General features: G+C 43.7%; 1 protein-coding gene across 5 annotated transcripts; it reads left to right on the top strand.

Annotated features, from left to right (window-relative positions):
- Window positions 1-793: 793 nt before the first annotated feature.
- esrp1 (epithelial splicing regulatory protein 1) lies at window positions 794-17,185 on the top strand. Of its 5 annotated transcripts, none has more exons than XM_010884734.3 (15): window positions 794-1,147; window positions 1,451-1,576; window positions 2,143-2,259; window positions 2,793-2,904; window positions 3,286-3,447; window positions 3,541-3,595; window positions 3,940-4,050; window positions 4,159-4,291; window positions 4,921-5,283; window positions 7,056-7,280; window positions 7,366-7,621; window positions 8,824-9,001; window positions 14,398-14,524; window positions 15,097-15,205; window positions 15,860-15,946. In XM_010884734.3, the coding sequence occupies exons 1-14, from the start codon at window positions 1,016-1,018 to the stop codon at window positions 15,178-15,180; spliced, it is 2,181 nt and encodes a 726-aa protein (XP_010883036.1). In that variant the 5' UTR covers window positions 794-1,015; the 3' UTR covers window positions 15,181-15,205; window positions 15,860-15,946. The 5 variants fall into 5 exon arrangements, with proteins under 5 accessions (XP_010883036.1, XP_010883034.1, XP_019897066.1 ...); XM_010884735.5 differs by having other exon boundaries at window positions 795-1,147; window positions 7,366-7,609; XM_010884732.4 differs by lacking the exon at window positions 15,097-15,205 and having other exon boundaries at window positions 15,860-17,185.
- The last annotated feature ends 382 nt before the right edge of the window (window positions 17,186-17,567 follow it).

The raw sequence follows: 17,567 nt of genomic DNA, 5'->3' as shown, positions 1-17,567 counted from the left end.
AACTAGAGAGTTCCTCCAAAAACATTTAACTTCTAGCTACTCCCATTGAAACGTCTAACGTTATGAAAGGTTACATAATAAAACAAACAATAGGGTAAAGAGAAGGACTATTGTTCCATTTATTGTAACAATGGAATTGCCTAAAATAAGAAGACGATATAATGCTATATAATGTTTCTGTTTATTCTGAATTGGGTTTTGTACAATGAAGAGTGCGAGTCATGTCATGATTTAAATGTATGCCTATGTCTAATTTAACTCTACGTCTACGTTCCCTCCTTCCCGGCCACACTGATTGCAGTTGTTTTCTTTTCTTACTCTGCTTACATTTGTGCACTAGTATATTTACTGGGTTCTGTATTTGTTCCATCTATCTATAAATATAAGTCACTCTGGATGACAGCTTTGGCTCAATTAAAAAATAAGACGATTATAAATACAGTATTTCAATGTTGTTCAAGTGGTAGCGACAGGGTTTGTCGCAATGCATGCTACGTCCCTGTTAGAAGGAGAAATCCCCCTAGACCCTGGGGGTTGACACATTCATAAACCCTGCCCATTTGTACATTTTGTATTCTTACATTTGAATTTTAAACTTAATCCTTTCACTTTAACCATAATCTTAATCACACTTTGAACTCATGCCTAATCCTTAAAGCTTAGTTTTGTTTCCATTTTTGTGGCCATAGAATGAAGTGAAAACTACTAAGCTGGCAACCATCTTTGAGGCAGGTAACTACCTAGATCACGTGGTCTGCGTCGCATACAGGTAGGTGCTTCACAAAAAAGGGAACATTCAGCCATTACACTGCGATGAGGGGTGCGGGAGGTTTTGCATAAATTCTCACGCAATCAAGAAGCCACAAACATATCTCAAGTTGGTGAGCACACCTTTCTTTATAGGTGTGTGGGTAGCTGTATTCTTTGGGTTTTGTGCTGTTCTGGGTTGTAGTTTTAGGTTATTTTCTTTTTCTTTTGGTGTAGTTAGAGTAGTTTCTTTGTATTAATCTTGAAAATGACGGCTCAGGTAGACTACCTGGCGGTGTTGTTCACCACCACATCTGGCGCTAGTGGAGATCTCCTCGGTTCGGACGAGAAGGAACTTGTACAGTTGGTTTGGCAGCTCGTAGATGTAAAGAACAAAAAGGTGAAATTTATAATATCGTATTGTATAAATCACACAATTTTAGTTAGGGTTAGGCTAATAGAAAGACAAAGTACAATGACAAAGTACATTGTAGTATGATTGTCATCGAGCATAACAATGTACAGTATTCGATTATACAATGACGAATCAATATTGAAAAATAAATAGAAAAATCTACTGACAATACTGATAGTAATATATTAACAATACGGGATCATCAAATATTATAAAATACTTAAATGTTTTACGCAGAATACACTATGAAAATGTGCATTTAACTATGTGATGATGTGTCTCTAACAGTTGGGAAAGCTGAATGAGGTATTGATAGGGGCTGAGCAATCGGAACTGACAGAATGTGCTCCGGACAGACAGGACGGCGAGGAGTCGGTCTTTACAGTCACGGGCCTGGAGCAGGCCCTTAACCAGGTACATATCTATGCTTATTTTATTTAATTTTTTTTGTAAGATTCATATTTTCACCTTATGTTCTACTTTGCGATACATTTACCTTTGAACAGGGGCATATTCATTTAAGCATTTTTGGGGGGGTTCGTTCGGCCTTACTGTAGATATAATTGCCTAATAACAGGTGAATCTTAATATTTGATTTACAAAGCTTGGAACAGATGACTTGACAACCTGTGCTGACAGTTGTGTGAGGCAGTTGAGTGATAAGGAGGAGTGTCTCTTTAGAGCATACTAATGCAAATGATGATCCAATTTGCATAATGAAGATGATACCACTAGGCTAATTAAATTATTGTGCTTGCTCAGAAACCAAAAACCCATCCACTCAACAATCCACTCAAAAGTAACAACAGCAACAAGTAGTAATGTGTTGGCCATGCCTATAGCCTAATTGCCCCCCCCCCCCCCCCCCCCCCCCATTTCAGCTAAGGTATAATCTGTTCATTAAAGATGTATTTTCCATATTTCTTTCAAAGAGGTGTCATTATTAAATTGTAGTTAATGTCTTCCTATGTTTTAAATAGTTCCATGTGGGATTGACCAATGAAGTGAACAGCTTGGGTGCGGGAACATCGTTGTGTGTCTGTACGGACGGGCAGCTCCACATTCGCCAGGTTCTCCACCCCGAAGCTGCCAGCAAGGTAACGGCACAGGGGGGTCTGGTGGAGCAGAGCACATGCTCACGGCATGAGCGGACTATTACATTCAGCGGAGTCCCTGTGGTGCTCATACAACCACAAGCAGATCTGTCTGAACACAGCTGTGTAGGAGATTGAAGTGTGATACAGTGTCATTCATGTAATGTGTTTGCCCCGCATGCAAACGATCACAGACACACACAGGCAATCCTCTTACTTGTGCATTCCTCCACCCTTGACACGCGAAATACACGGATCCGTGGGATGCCCAACTTTATTGACATGAGTAAATGTGGAAATGAGGGTAATAAACAGAATACAGCTCCTTTTGTTTACAATGTACCAAAAGGCTGTTAATCGTAGGCTACAGATGTTCACATCCTTGTCACGTCCTTTTAATGAACTGCAACACGGGCGTAATGTTTTTGAAGTGACAGTCATCAGTGCTTGGCCCAAACATGCTAAAAACAACAATGGTTGTGTTCCTTGTGCCATACACCAGTTTCTTTGGGTTAATGTCTTTCTTTCCTCTTTAGAACCTGGCACTACCCAACTGTTTGAACTCCTTCTTCGACCTGAGAAAAGAATTTAGAAAGCACTTCCCCTCTGCGGACACCAAGAGTCTCAGTGTACAATCCATGGCAGAATGTATCTTTTCACCCGAGCAACAAACACACAGACATGAACTCACTCAAAATGTGTTAAATGCTAATCCCTGATTGGTGTGTTTTTATGTGAGACAGTATGTGTGTGCGCACGTATTCTCTCGCGCACGCACACACACAAACACACACACAGTCCCTTGGTGGAGTTGTCTGCAGGCCAGAGGGTGTTGGCTGTGGAACTAGAGGTTTTGAAATGCAAATAGAGACACAATGGTGGTGTCTTACATTAGCTCAGAGAGAAACAAGCTGTGTGTTTAGCCAACAGGACCAGCCCTACACACCCACCAGGAATCAGGACTAACGTACACACACACACCTTGCTCTACTCCAGTCATTTTTTTTCCCTTGACCACGGTATCCTCAGCCCTCAGTGTAACAGTGAAGCCAGAAGGCACGTTAGAGCCGCCAGCCATGTTGGCTCCAACAGCTGTGATGGATCCGACGGCCATGTTGGCTCCAGTCACAGCAACACTGCAGGTCCAAAGCATGGCCAACATCGTCCTGGCCCTGCTATCTGAACCCTTTTGTGAGTAGCACACTTGCACCATCTGTGGTATTTTCTAACTATGTTTTCATTGCTGTTACTGTCTTTTATTCCCCGTTCTTTCGTTTGTTGCAGGTCATTCATTCTTGAACCCAGAGAGAGTCCCTGAGAAGTTTGAAAGTGGTACTTGGTATGTTGACTAGTTAAAATGCACTTTAGTGTTTTTGTTAACTTTGAGTCAAAAACGTGTGAAAGTCAGGCACATGAGCTGAAACATGTCACTGTTTTCATCGTCAAATTGAGTACTACGTCATCCATTTTGTATATGAGACAACATGCAATTCTTATGGTACATTTCAAAACCGATTTTTAGCATCTTAAGATACCAGAATGCATCTTTAAGATTTTTTCAGTAAGACTGATGATATGATACATTTGGTGTGTTAAAATGGTTGAATTGAGTGATTTGATGCTAACAGGTGTGTGTGTGTGTATTGTGTGTATGTGTTTGTGCGCACACAAATATTTCTGTAGCAGTAAGACGGAGCAGGTGTGTGATAACACAGTGATCAGAGCAAGAGGGTTGCCCTGGCAGTCATCCGACCAGGACATTGCTCGCTTCTTCAGAGGACTCAACATCGCCAAGTATGTGTTTTTGTTGCCTTGTCATGTCAGTTATTCTGTGCCCATGGCTGTTATGACCTTGTTTATTACTGGAATGATGTGATTTCATGGCTGTAATGTGTGGCACAGAGGTGGGGCTGCGTTGTGCCTGAATGCCCAAGGTCGGAGAAACGGAGAGGCTCTGGTTCGCTTCATCAATGAAGAACACAGAGACATGGCCCTGCAGAGACACAAACACCACATGGGCAACCGATACATAGAGGTAACCTTTTAATTACCGATTATCAACCGATTTTCAACACTAACCAAGTGACACATGGGTGGTAACCTTTTAATGACCTATTATCACACCTATTGTTAACTCTAACACTAACCAACTGATACATTAAGATAACCTGTTAATAGCCTATCACCAGCCATGGCTAACCCTAAACCTCATATTTTTAGGGGTAACGCTTTAACAAACCATACAAGAAGGTAACTTGTTAATAATCTGTTATCAATCTGTTATTGCTAACCCTACCCCTAACCAAACAGTACATGGAGATAAAAGGAAGTTGACAAAAGCAACAGTGATGCTGTCTGCCTACATACATTTGTATATTGTTTTGGAAATTGCAACAATGCATCCAGCATTGTGGTTAAACAAACATTGTAGTACAAATTTAGTGGTTTTACTACAGGTCCATAAGAAAACATACTTTCTTATGGATTCCAGCTTTAATTAACAATTATAACCCTTTTCAGCTAATCCTAACCCATCATCCTGCAAGTACACAAACATTAACAACAACAATGGTTATGAATAGCAGTGCTGTCCGTTTATTAATTAATTAATCCGTTAGAGGTAAAAAAAGCAAGTGTTTATGTGGCCTGACTCTTCTGTCGCAGGTGTACAAGGCAACCGGTGAGGACTTCCTGAAGATTGCAGGAGGTACATCCAGCGAGGTGGCGTTGTTCCTGTCCCGTGAGGATCAGGTGATCGTCAGGATGCGAGGCCTTCCATTCACCGCCACCCCCGACCAAGTGCTGGCCTTCTTCTCCCAAGGGGAGGGTCCTAAAGAGGCGTGTCCAGTCAGCGGGGGCAAGGAGGGCATCCTGTTTGTGCGTTTCCCTGATGGAAGGCCCACGGGCGACGCCTTTGTCCTGTTTGCAAGCGAGGAGCATGCTCAGTGCGCTTTGAGGAAGCACAAAAACATCCTGGGAAAGAGATACATCGAGCTGTTCAAGAGCACAGCCGCTGAGGTGCAACAGGTATGTGTCTGTGATTATCTGTGTGTCAACAGGTATGTGTCTGTGATTAGCTGTGTGTCAACAGGCATGTGTCTGTGGTTAGCTGTGTGTCAACAGGTATGTGTCTGTGGTTAGCTGTGTGTCAACAGGCATGTGTCTGTGATTAGCTGTGTGTCAACAGGCATGTGTCTGTGATTAGCTGTGTGCCAACAGGCATGTGTCTGTGATTAGCTGTGTGTCAACAGGCATGTGTCTGTGATTAGCTGTGTGCCAACAGGCATGTGTCTGTGATTAGCTGTGTGTCAACAGGCATGTGTCTGTGATTAGCTGTGTGCCAACAGGTATGTGTCTGTGATTAGCTGTGTGTCAACAGGCATGTGTCTGTGATTAGCTGTGTGCCAACAGGCATGTGTCTGTGATTAGCTGTGTGTCAACAGGTATGTGTCTGTGATTAGCTGTGTGCCAACAGGCATGTGTCTGTGATTAGCTGTGTGCCAACAGGTATGTGTCTGTGATTAGCTGTGTGTCAACAGGCATGTGTCTGTGATTAGCTGTGTGCCAACAGGTATGTGTCTGTGATTATCTGTGTGTCAACAGGTATGTGTCTGTGATTAGCTGTGTGCAACAGGTAGAAATAGGGAGAGAGAGAGAGAGAGAGAGAGAGAGAGGGTGGGTGTGTGTTGGTGTAATTCCTGCCAGGGGTTTTCTGTAGGAAACAAGAAGAGGACTTAAAGGTTTAAGGGTGTGGCACTGAACCTCAATACATTATAGCCATTTACTTTAAATTAAGAAAGTATGTTAATGTTTATCTGTGTGTGTTTGTTCTCCTTGCCACCTGGCGTACTGGTTAATGGGACGTTTGTTGAGTAAACACTCAAATGCTCTGGTCTGTGAAATATTACCCAACTAACAAACACACACATGTCTACTCACTCCTCTTAATAGACTTATTCATTGATAAGCAAGTGCTGACTCTCTCAGGGTAGAAACATTTTCATGCACTCAGACCAGACTTAGTGTCAGTGGTCTAAGAATTTGTAAGTGGTCTTTGTCTGAAGATTAACTTGAAGAGGTGTTCACTGTGGTGAATATCTGGGGTGGCACTGACGCGTGTGTGTATTGTGTGTGTGTGTGTGTCAGGGGGAGGGCCCTGATGGATGGTAAAGGAGTGCCACAGTATTGCAATCCCTTTACAGGACGGAAAACACACTGATGTCCTGTTGGCAACTAGTCAGAGTCCTAACACACACACACACACACACACACACACACAAACAAAAACAAATATACTTTAACTGGAATGCAGTGTCAATGCAGAAACTCCACACAGAATATGCTTCTCTTTTATTTATTTTTAATTGTGCCCCTTTTTTTTCTTGTTTTCATGCTTCATTGGACAGGAAAGTGATGAAATGTCAGGATGTATTTTTTGAAAGAGCAGCTGGTCAGATTCCAACCCATGATGCAGCAAGTACATTTGCCTCAGATGTAGCAGTTTAGACTGCTGGAATGCCCTTTGAAATGTACCCCCCCTTTTTTCCCCTGACCCCACTTCATCATATCCAATTGGAAATGCACCCCCCCTTTTTTCCCCTGACCCCACTTCATCATATCCAATTGGAAATGTACCCCCCCTTTTTTCCCCTGACCCCACTTCATCATATCCAATTGGAAATGTACCACCCCTTTTCCCCTGACCCCACTATACGCCCAACGTTATCCCTGTTGTTGGCGAACCAGCATATAGCCAGACGTCACAACTGTCCAACCATGTCGTGTGTGTTTGTGTGTAGGTGTTGAACAGGTACTCTTCAGTCCCTCTGATCCCGGTGGCTCCGGCCCCCCTGGTGTCCATGTTGCCCACGGTGTCTCTCCTGCCCTCTCCTGGTGGAGTGAGGGACTGCCTGAGGCTGAGGGGTCTGCCCTACACCGCCACCATAGAGGACATCCTGGGCTTCCTGGGAGAATACACACACGACATCAGACCACATGGAGTGCACATGGTGCTCAACCAACAGGTGTGTACACACACACACACGCACGCACACGCACTCGTGCGCGCGACCGATACAAGGCTCACAGTGCGGCGCTGTGTGTCCCCAGGGTCGTCCGTCCGGGGACTGTTTCATCCAGATGCGTTCGGCAGAGCGGGCCTTCTCCGCCTCCCAGCGGCTCCATAAGCAGGTGATGTCTGGGCCGGGTCAGGGCGGCCAGCGCGGCGTGGCCAGCCGCTATGTGGAGGTCTTCTCCTGCAGTGCTGAGGAGATGGGTCTGGTGTTGATGGGAGGTTCCTTGTCACACACACACCCACGGGCCCGGAGTGGGACAGGGCTCAGTCCGCCGCCATGTAAGTCCAGACGTAAGTGCTTCTGGGAGCTGGGCGCTTCGGGACTGCAGGGTAGGTGGGCTGCCACAGGCCAGGGGGCAGGCAAGGGTGAGGGGTTAAAAGTCGGAGGTTAAATCCTGCCCCCTGTCTTTTCTTCTATCTGGGTTCTCGCTGATCTAGAACTCTGGGAGGACAGGAGCGTCGGATCTTACCTGGAGGGGTAGGAGCCTAGAGTGTGTGCGTGGGCGTGCGTGTGCGTGCGTGGGTGTGCGTGCGTGGGCTTGTGCGTGGGTGTCTGTGTGGGCGTGTGTGAGCCTGTGTATGCGTGGCTCTCTGTTTGCACAAGTGCGCATGTGTGTGCGCGTATGCGTTACTCTTGGTTGTTGTTTGTGTAATTCTGTGTAACTTCGGTGAATTTGCATGCAGGGAGAAATGTATAGTACACTTTTTAATCTGAACATTTTCACAAACACTCTGATTCCAAATAGTCTCTGTTCCAATGGTTTGTGTGTGCTTGGCATGTGTGAGGTCTCTTATCCAATTCCAAATCCATCTCTTTCCACTGAAAACAACAAATTGCCATAAGCAGTATTTCGGGTAGGGAATCTAGGTTGATTTGGGATTGGGTTTGAGTCTTCCAGTCAGAGCGTGTCCAATCGGTGGGGCTATGGGGAGAGGTGGGCGGAGCTGAGCTCTGGTGTGTAGTCAAGGTGATGTGTAGTCATGATTATGCAGGTGTGGGTAAAAGAGAAGTCGGTGGTCCAGAATAGGCTTGTAAAATTCCTGGGAACTTTCAATTAATTCCCCGGTTCTCCAGAAATTCTGGTTGAAATTTTCTGGATTTCCTTTCTTTATTCCAGGAATCCTCCAGCCTAAATGTTGGGAAAACCAGGCAATTTATTTGAATTTCCTTCCATTTTGCATCTCTAGTCAGGAGCCACCTCCAAGCTCAGTCTTTTTTGTAGAAATGTGTGCTACCTGTAGCGTCTGGTGTTCATTAAAGAAAGTCATTGTTTGTGTCAGTGTTGCATGAGCCGACCAAAGAACCAAACAATGACTCGACTCTCACAAAGCCGCTGTAGGCAGTTGAAAAGTACACTGTAGTCTGCTTAGAACAGCCATCTTTAGAGGGGACAAGGGATTTGTAGTTCTCCGTGTACCATGTTGGGCATTTGTCTTTTCCACATCCTTGCCCGGGCGTGTTGTCTAACTTGCCCCCCTCTCCCCCTACCCAGGTCTTTCTCCCCCCTCCTACTCCTTCCCACCCGCCCATTCAATAATGCCTGCCGAGGCTGCAGGCATCTTCCCTCCCATTGGCCAGGTGCTTCTGAGTCCCCGCCCCTTAGGGCCTGGCCACACCTACTACCCAGCTAGTGCTCAGCTCTACATGAACTACACTGCATACTACCCCAGGTAAGTCTTTTACCGCCCCCCCCCCCCCCCCCCCCCCGCCGTGTTTCTTCAATGAACACCAAAACCGTGATTTATCGTGGGAAAATGTTGGCAGCGACTGATTCACTGATCGTACTCAGTAGTTATTTATGATGCGAGGTGATTTCTTGGTTTGTCAGTCTCGTTTCACCTGTGAAGTCTGCTGCAATATTGAACCAGCCCAGTCCCTGCTCTTCTTGTAGAAAACAGGGTACTCTGGTGAATGGTGCTCATTTAATACAATTAGATTTACAGCTGAATCCATCTCTGCAGGATCACAGATGTGTATTCTACATCAGATGTGTATAACTACATATAATATCATAGTACATTGTTAATGTAACGTTTCCCCCCGGAGCTGCTCCCTCCTGGTCCGGGGGGGGGCTCCGGCGCCCGACGACACCGGCCTTCTAGCCGACGCCGTTCCCCTACCCCCCCTTCTTTATTTCCCTTATACACATGAATGCCCCCTGGACAGTCTGATCCTAATCACCCACACCAGATCATAATTTACAAATGATCATGTGTTTAAGTGTTTCTCAACCCCCCCAGTCTTTGTGTGTCATTGGGTTTGTTTGCTGCGTTCATAGCTGCTGCTCCGTCTTTATGGGCTCCGTGCCACTTTGTTATTCCAGTAACTGAAGTTAGTTTGCTTTTGTGTTCTGTGTTCTGAGCACCCACGCTCTACAGATAAAGGACCATTGCCTCTGACTCCTGCGACTTGATCCTTCACCACACTGACACTCTTCAGTTACTGAAGTGATTAAAAATCTATCAATGTTTTATTATACAAGCATCATTGTCTGTGTGGAAGGACTGTTCACATTCTTAAATGTTCTAAGACCAGAAAGTGAACAGTTTGTTTGTTCTGGAAACGTTTAGGTTGCAGGGCAGTTTTAAGAATGTTACACTGGGGTTTTTATTAACGCAAAGCAATTAGAGGCTAATTGTACATTTTTAATAACTTCCATAAAACTTCAACTGTAAAATGTCCTTGCGCTTTTTGGGCATTAATCATGCAAACTAAAACATGTTTTTGTTATTGATTCGGCATCAGTGAGATTCCTATGATTTCTTCTTCTTTATCCATGGAATTAGAAAGGAGCTAGGATTTGCTTTCTTCCACATACAAAGCTGTTCATGTTAGTGTATTCAAACAGACCCAATTTTAAAGGAAACAAGCAGTCATTAAGTTAAATTAGTGGGTGCGGGCAACACACCTGAACACTTAAAGGGGCATTTCTCTATAGCACAGCTATGTAATGCACCAATTACTAATGTTAGCAGTCATACATTTGTCTAACACAGTCTAGAATCTAGCAAATTAGAATTTTGTGGTAGAATCTACTTCCTCTGTATTGCTTTGTCCATAAAATACCACAAGTTCCAGAATTCATGGCGAACATGGAGACCACGTAGGGGTGTCGCGATATGCCGGTACTGAGGATAAACGTGATATTTAAAAAATGAAATGCTGATATCATATTAATAATACACATGATCATTTTGTATTCACTAGGCTGAACTGAAGTTGTATGTTTCCAAAAAGAGATCCACAAAGACGCCGTTTTTGTAGTCCATTCACATGGAATAAAGAACAGCGTATTTTTCCAGAAACTCCTCTTGGTGTTAGGCCTTGTGGATCTTTTGTTCATCAGTTCATCTGGTTGCCTTTTCACTATCCATTAAGGGTAATTGTTATTTTTGTATGCTTTAATTTTTGTATTTTACAGTTACGGTTACAGACACTCTCCACCTCCATACACTAGTATTTTGAGTGGAATTCATTTGCGATAGATACCGGGATAATATCATTACCGTAAATGTTTTTGGCCACGATAAGCGTGTAGTGAAAATCTGATATTGTGACAACTCTAATACCGCCTCCCCAATTCAATTGCAATTGGAGACAATGATAATTTTTAGAAGATAAGAAATACACTTTTAAAAAGTAGATATATTTCAAACACCAATATTGATGTTCTGTGTTTATCTGTAGTAATTACATACTGATTGTGTTTCAATCCCATAATATCCACCTACCACTGTCTTTCAAATCCATTCTACAATAGCCTACTCTGGTTCAAATATGTATGGTTCAATATCACAATGTAAGATCACTTTCCAGCCATTGGGCTGCTTCTTGTAAAGTGAGCTGGCTACCAGTGTCCAGTCTACTGCAGATTTAAAGAACCATCTGAAGGTTCACCCAAAGTGAAGTGCCCCTTTAACAAGATAGGATAGTTATTTTTTTTGTTCATGCTTCAAATATAATATACAGGTGCTGGTCATGAAATTAGAATATCATCAAAAAGTTGATTTATTTCAATAATTCCATTCAAAAAGTGAAACTTGTATAATGTATACATTCATTCCACACAGACAGATATATTTCAAGTGTTTATTTATTTAAATTTTGATGATTATAACTGACAACTAATGAAAACCCCAAATTCAGCATCTCAGAAAATTAGAATATTGTGAAAAGGTTCAATATTGAAGACACCTGGTGCCACACTCTAATCAGCTAATCAACTCAAAACACATGCAAAAGCCTTTAAATGGTCTCTCAGTGTAGTTCTGTAGGCTACACAATCATGGGGAAGACTGCTGACTTGACAGCTGTCCAAAAGACGACCATTGATACCTTGCACAAGGAGGGCAAGACACAAAAGGTCATAGCTAAAGAGGCTGGCTGTTCACAGAGCTCTGTGTCCAAGCACATTAATAGAGAGGCGAAGGGAAGGAAAAGATGTGGTAGAAAAAAGTGTACAAGCAATAGGGATAGCCGCACCCTGGAGAGGATTGTGAAACAAAACCCATTTAAAAATGTGGGGGAGATTCACAAAGAGTGGACTGCAGCTGGAGTCAGTGCTTCAAGAACCACCATGCACAGACGTATGCAAGACATGGGTTCCAGACACATTCCTTGTGTCAAGCCACTCTTGAACAAGACACAGCGCCAGAAGCGTCTCGCCTGGGCTAAAAACAAAAAGGACTGGACTGCTGCTGAGTTATGTTCTCTGATGAAAATACATTTTGCATTTCCTTTGGAAATCAAGGTCCCAGAGTCTGGAGAAAGAGAGGAGAGGCACATAATCCATGTTGCTTGAAGTCTAGTGTAAAGTTTCCACAGTCAGTGATGGTTTGGGTTGGTCCACTGTGTTTTCTGAGGTCCATGGTCAATTCAGCCGTCTACCAGGAAGTTTTTGAGCACTTCATGCTTCCTGCTGCTGACCAACTTTATGTAGATGCAGATTTCATTTTCCAACAGGTCTTGGCACCTGCACACAGTGCCAAAGCTACCAGTACCTGGTCTAAGGACCATGGTATCGCTGTTCTTAATTGGCCAGCAAACTTGCCTGACCTTAACCCTATAGAAAATCTATGGGGTATTGTGAAGAGGAAGATGAGATACGCCAGACCCAACAATGCAGAAGAGCTGAAGGCCACTATCAGAGCAACCTGGGCTCTCATAACACTTGAGCAGTGCCACAGACTGATCGACTCCATGCCATGCTGCGTTGCTGCAGTATTTCAGGCAAAAGGAGCCACAACTAAGAATTGAGTGCTGTACATGCTCATACTTCTAAGTTGTTCATACTATTCAGTTGGCCAACATTTCTAAAAATATTTTTTTTTTATTGGTCTTAAGTAATATTCAAATTTTCTGAGATACTGAATTTGGGATTTTCATTAGTTGTCAGTTATAATCATCACAATTAAAAGAAATAAACAATTGAAATATATCAGTCTGTGTGTAATGAATGATTATAATATACAAGTTTCACTTTTTGAATGGAATTATTGAAATAAATCAACTTTTTGATGATATTCAAATTTTATGACCAGCAGCTGTATAGGTTTTTGAACAAAATTCTTATAGCATTCTCTGAATGCTACTGAAATAAAATAAAATAAATCGTTAAAGTTTAAAACGTAAAAGTTACCACGAGGAAACCTGTAGGAAACACAATCCTGATGTACTTCTTGAAGGTTAATGTTCCCTAAATGATTTAAGGACATTCCCAATGTCAAACCATTTGGAGAAAGTTCCTAGTGTATAAACAAAAATGCAGTTAAATGGTTTTTACATTGTTAGAAAAAGTTCTGTTAAAACAATTTAAAAACCAAATAAATTTCCTCAAATTTGCTGAGAATCTTCCAAAGCAGAAGCATGAGAAGATGTGTAGATCTGACGTTACAATGAAAGGAGCAGCATCGTGGCTTATAGCGAAAGGGGGAGATAGAGTTATGATCCAGGTCCAACAGCAGCTAGCGGTGAAGTTCTGTAACTACTGGTATGTTTATTTGTAGCCTAATAACATGCTTCTGTTCATCATGGTACATGATTCTTACATATTTCTTGGGGAGAATTGTATTAAATATTATAATCCGGCAGCAATAGGATAATCAGGCAGCAATAGGATAATCAGGCAGCAATAGGATAATCAGGCAGCAATAGAAAGATTTTAACGGCGGGTGGGGCCTCCACATCTAAGGTTGGCACCCATGGGAGAGAAAGCTAAGCTCCGCCGCTGCCCTGCTCCCTCCCTGCTCTGCAAAAACATGGTGGTTGTTGTATAATGACCCTTCATGTAGTCCTGAGAGGTTTAAATGAGCAACACCCTAGCATGGCTTAAAACTAGGGCGGTCAAACAATTAAAAAACGAATTGAGTTAATTACTAACTGTCAGTTAAACGAAGAGAGGCTGAAGCTCACCGGCTGAAACTTGAATTGCTCGGGGGGTTCACAAAATGGCACCACACAGCTTCAAGATGACATATTTTGCGTGTATAACCTACAAATTGACACATTGCCAAAGTTCTGGATAAAGTTTTTGACGGATTAATTTTGACAGCCCTATCTAAAACCAGTCCAATGTTTTCAGATCGAAAAACCATATAGAGTATAAAAGTGTGGGTCTGTTTGTCACCGGTTATGTATTGTTTGTATTGCCTATCCTGTGTGTGCGCGTGCGTGCGTGTGTGTGTGCGTGCGTGTGTGTGTGTGTGTGTGTGTGTGTGTGTGTGTGTGCGCGGACACACTGTGGGGTAGGACACACACAAGGGCAGTTAATGACTGAACAGTTGTACAGTGTCCACAGCATTAAGACCACATGAGCCCTCCCAAAATCCATTTGGATGTATTATTCTGTATTGTCCCCTCGTTGGCATTTAGCATGTATAAGCAAGCAATAAAGCATGAGGGTTGTGGTATATGGCCAATATATCACGGCTAAGAGTTCTTCTTAGGCACAACACCGTAGAATGCTTGGACTCAGTGCTTAGCCGTTGTATATTGGCAATATCAGTATTCAGGATTCAAACCACCTGGTTTCTAATACTGTATTTATGGCCTCTCCACTTGTCTTCAGTCCCCCAGGTTCTCCTAGCACTCTAGGCTACTACCCCTCCCCCTCACACCTTCCCTCCCCTGGGGGAGTGGTCCGTATGCATGGCCTGGCCTACAAAGACCTACTCAACACCATTCAGGGATACCAGGTGATTATACATTGTGTGTGTGTGTGTGTATTAATGTGCTCATGTGTGTTAGTGTTCACATTTAGAGCCTGTTCATGTGTGTGGGCAGGTGAACATGTTTCCGTCTTTGTCAGCAATGTGAACAGCTCAGTTGGTTTCCACGAGTGTCTCACGGTATTCAGATCTGCTAACGCGGGGGGAGCGCTCTCCACTGTCAGACACTCACTGTGTTTGCCTGGAGGCCCTGAAGCCAGTCAGTCAGGCCTGCTGTACCTGTTCTCTCCCTCACACACCCACAGGTATTATTTAGGGTGGATCTTCCCTGCCTGCATGGACTTGATATACCTGAGTCTGCTCCTCACTGGTGCAGCAGGAAGTAGATAATACCTTCCGCCTGCATTCCTGTGTAGTAGTTTGGATGGAAGTTGAGGTGATTTGGCTCTAGATACTGCGGATACATTTTCAGCAGGGAGCATGCACCTGATGACCATTCTGAAGTCACAATTGCACACACGCAGACGCACACACAAGCACACACAGATTGTGTCTTTCTCTGTCTCAGTCCCCTGTTTCTGTCCTCCTCAACACCACAGTATGCTACTGAGGATGGCCTTGTTCATTCTCATGACCCCTCCCGGACCCTGCTCAGTCAGCCCAAAGAGTGGCTGTGTATTTAAGAGGCGTGTCCTAGGCAGGCGGCAGGTAAGGATTGGTTGACAGGGTCAGGGGCCGTGCTTCTCCTCTCCTTTAGTCTCCAGGGAGACAGTGGTTGTGGGTGTGGTCTGAGATTCCAGGCCGTTGGGTGGAATCCAGTGAGGGGGGATTTCAGCGCCCCTAACTAAAGATCTAGGATCAGATTACCTCATGAACCCTACCTCAACCGAAACCATTACGATGTCGAAAACATCTGATCCTGGAGCAATGGTCGGGGTGGAAGCCTGTGGTGTCCCGATTAACACAATACTTTCTGGTTGAATCTAGAACCGTACCTGTCTTTAGATGATCCATTTCTACCTGCTGCTCTCTGACTCAACACTTCCCAGGGTTCCACCCTCTCCTCTTTGTAGTGTGATAGGTCATGGGGGTCAGTGGTGTTGTCCTTGTACCGTGATTGATCGTGGGGGTCAGTGGTGTTGTCCTTGTACCGTGATAGATCCTGGGGGTCAGTGGTGTTGTCCTTGTACCGTGATAGATCCTGGGGGTCAGTGGTGTTGTCCTTGTACCGTGATAGATCGTGGTGTGCTAACTAGGAGGTGGCGGAGTAGCTCATTTAATCACTGGGTGCTTGGATACAGCTCTACCTTTAAACCACAGCCTCCCCTTTACCCTGTGCCAATGCTTTCTCCCTTCCTGAAGAGTCCCATGGAGTCGGTGCCTGTCCTGAGCAGTATGATTGGTCAGTCCAGCCGAGGTGATGCTCTGATGCCCCTCCCCCCTCTCCTGACCAAGCAGGGAGGTCACTACCTGGACCTGAGCATGCTGTAGAATGCCTTGAAACTCCCCACAGTGACACTTACATGGGGGTGGCTGTCTCATTTCACCCCAGGGTCCGGCAGTCAGGCTTCACCAAGGTCCCTAGGGCCACGCTATATTTCCTTCTTTACTTTTATTATTATTAAGTCAAGTCATGTCCAGCCATAGTGAATTGGGCTGTTTGACACCTCTGTCTTATACACAGACAGATATCTCATTGTGTACATAAATTGAAACCCTCTTAAAATCTACTTTTTGATAACCTTAACCCTATAAATCTAACCCCAATTGTAACCCTAAACACAACACTTGCAACAAAAAATTGCCTTCTGATAGGATATGGTGCCCATTCATATAGTTACAACCATGCAGGTACACACTGTAGTTTGAAGGGAATGTCCTGGCTTAAAACCTTGATGTATTGTTATATTTGTTTTCAACTAGTCTGAGTTCTATTTATATGTATGAGAGCAGAAATACATTTTATATCAGATCTACGTGGCTTCAGCCAAATAGTAGCAGTCTTATATTGCACATAAAGCTTTATAGAGATGTTATACAATGTTATAACCACTTCAGGAGATATCTGTTAGAAATGTTTTTATTAGAAATGATTGATCTGAACTTTTATTGTGTATGTGTGCTCGTATGTGTGGATGCGTGTGTGTGTAAGAGAAAGACAGAGAAAGAACGGGCATAATGCTAATCTATGCCTGTAGTTATTTGTATATTTTATATTATACTGTTGAAAAATGTTGACATTTTGTATTCGTACTTTCTATTATCTTAGCTTCAAAATAGTAGATGATTGTATTAGGAAGCTTCCTGCATGAAGAAGTTAGTAGTACTATTCTACCCTCTATGATGTTTACATGTTATGCCAAATACCAAAGCACTGCTAACCAATCAGATTATTACACAGATTATATGCGCATCTACAGCATATTGGCCTGACACAAGTTCCATGTACTTGGTCAAAATGCCAAATCACGCCCACAACCCTCCCGTCTGATCTGTGCATGATTGATTGCCTGAAGCCACTACAGGACTCCCTCGTCGTCCGTGTGTAATGCCAAGCCTGAGACGGGAGGTCACTAATCTGTAAATGATGGAGACGTCATGTTTCATCAGTGTAACGCATTGATGTCTGTGCTGACTTGGTCGCTGGCTGTCACTCTGTACACTAACCTCAATAAATAGAACATGTGAAACAAGCTGCTTCGGGACTTTGTGTTTCTCATAACATTCACAACATAAGTTATCACATGGAACGTAGGACGCATGTTATATTCAGTGTAGCCACCTCCCTTCTCACACGGTGTAGGTGGGGCCACTGTTGACAGAGTGTGGCTGAAGTGACACTGAGAACGCATTGCCTCTTAGGATCCCACAACATACACGCTCACGTTCTGTGGTCATTCTGAAACGGACACATTATATGACACTGTCTTTTTTTTTTTGGGAACAAACAGAAGATAGGGAATGGAAGGAGAGACAGAGAAAAAGACAATGACAAGCAGGACGTCCCCAGGGCAGACCCAGCCTTACGTAACACAACACTACCAACCCCACCCTGACTTCACACTCCAAT

This window comes from Esox lucius, chromosome 20, assembly GCF_011004845.1.
Source record: "Esox lucius isolate fEsoLuc1 chromosome 20, fEsoLuc1.pri, whole genome shotgun sequence".
NCBI classification, from domain to species: Eukaryota; Metazoa; Chordata; class Actinopteri; order Esociformes; family Esocidae; genus Esox; species Esox lucius.
Note: the sequence above shows the minus strand (reverse complement) of the source record. Positions and strands in the feature narration are given on the sequence as shown.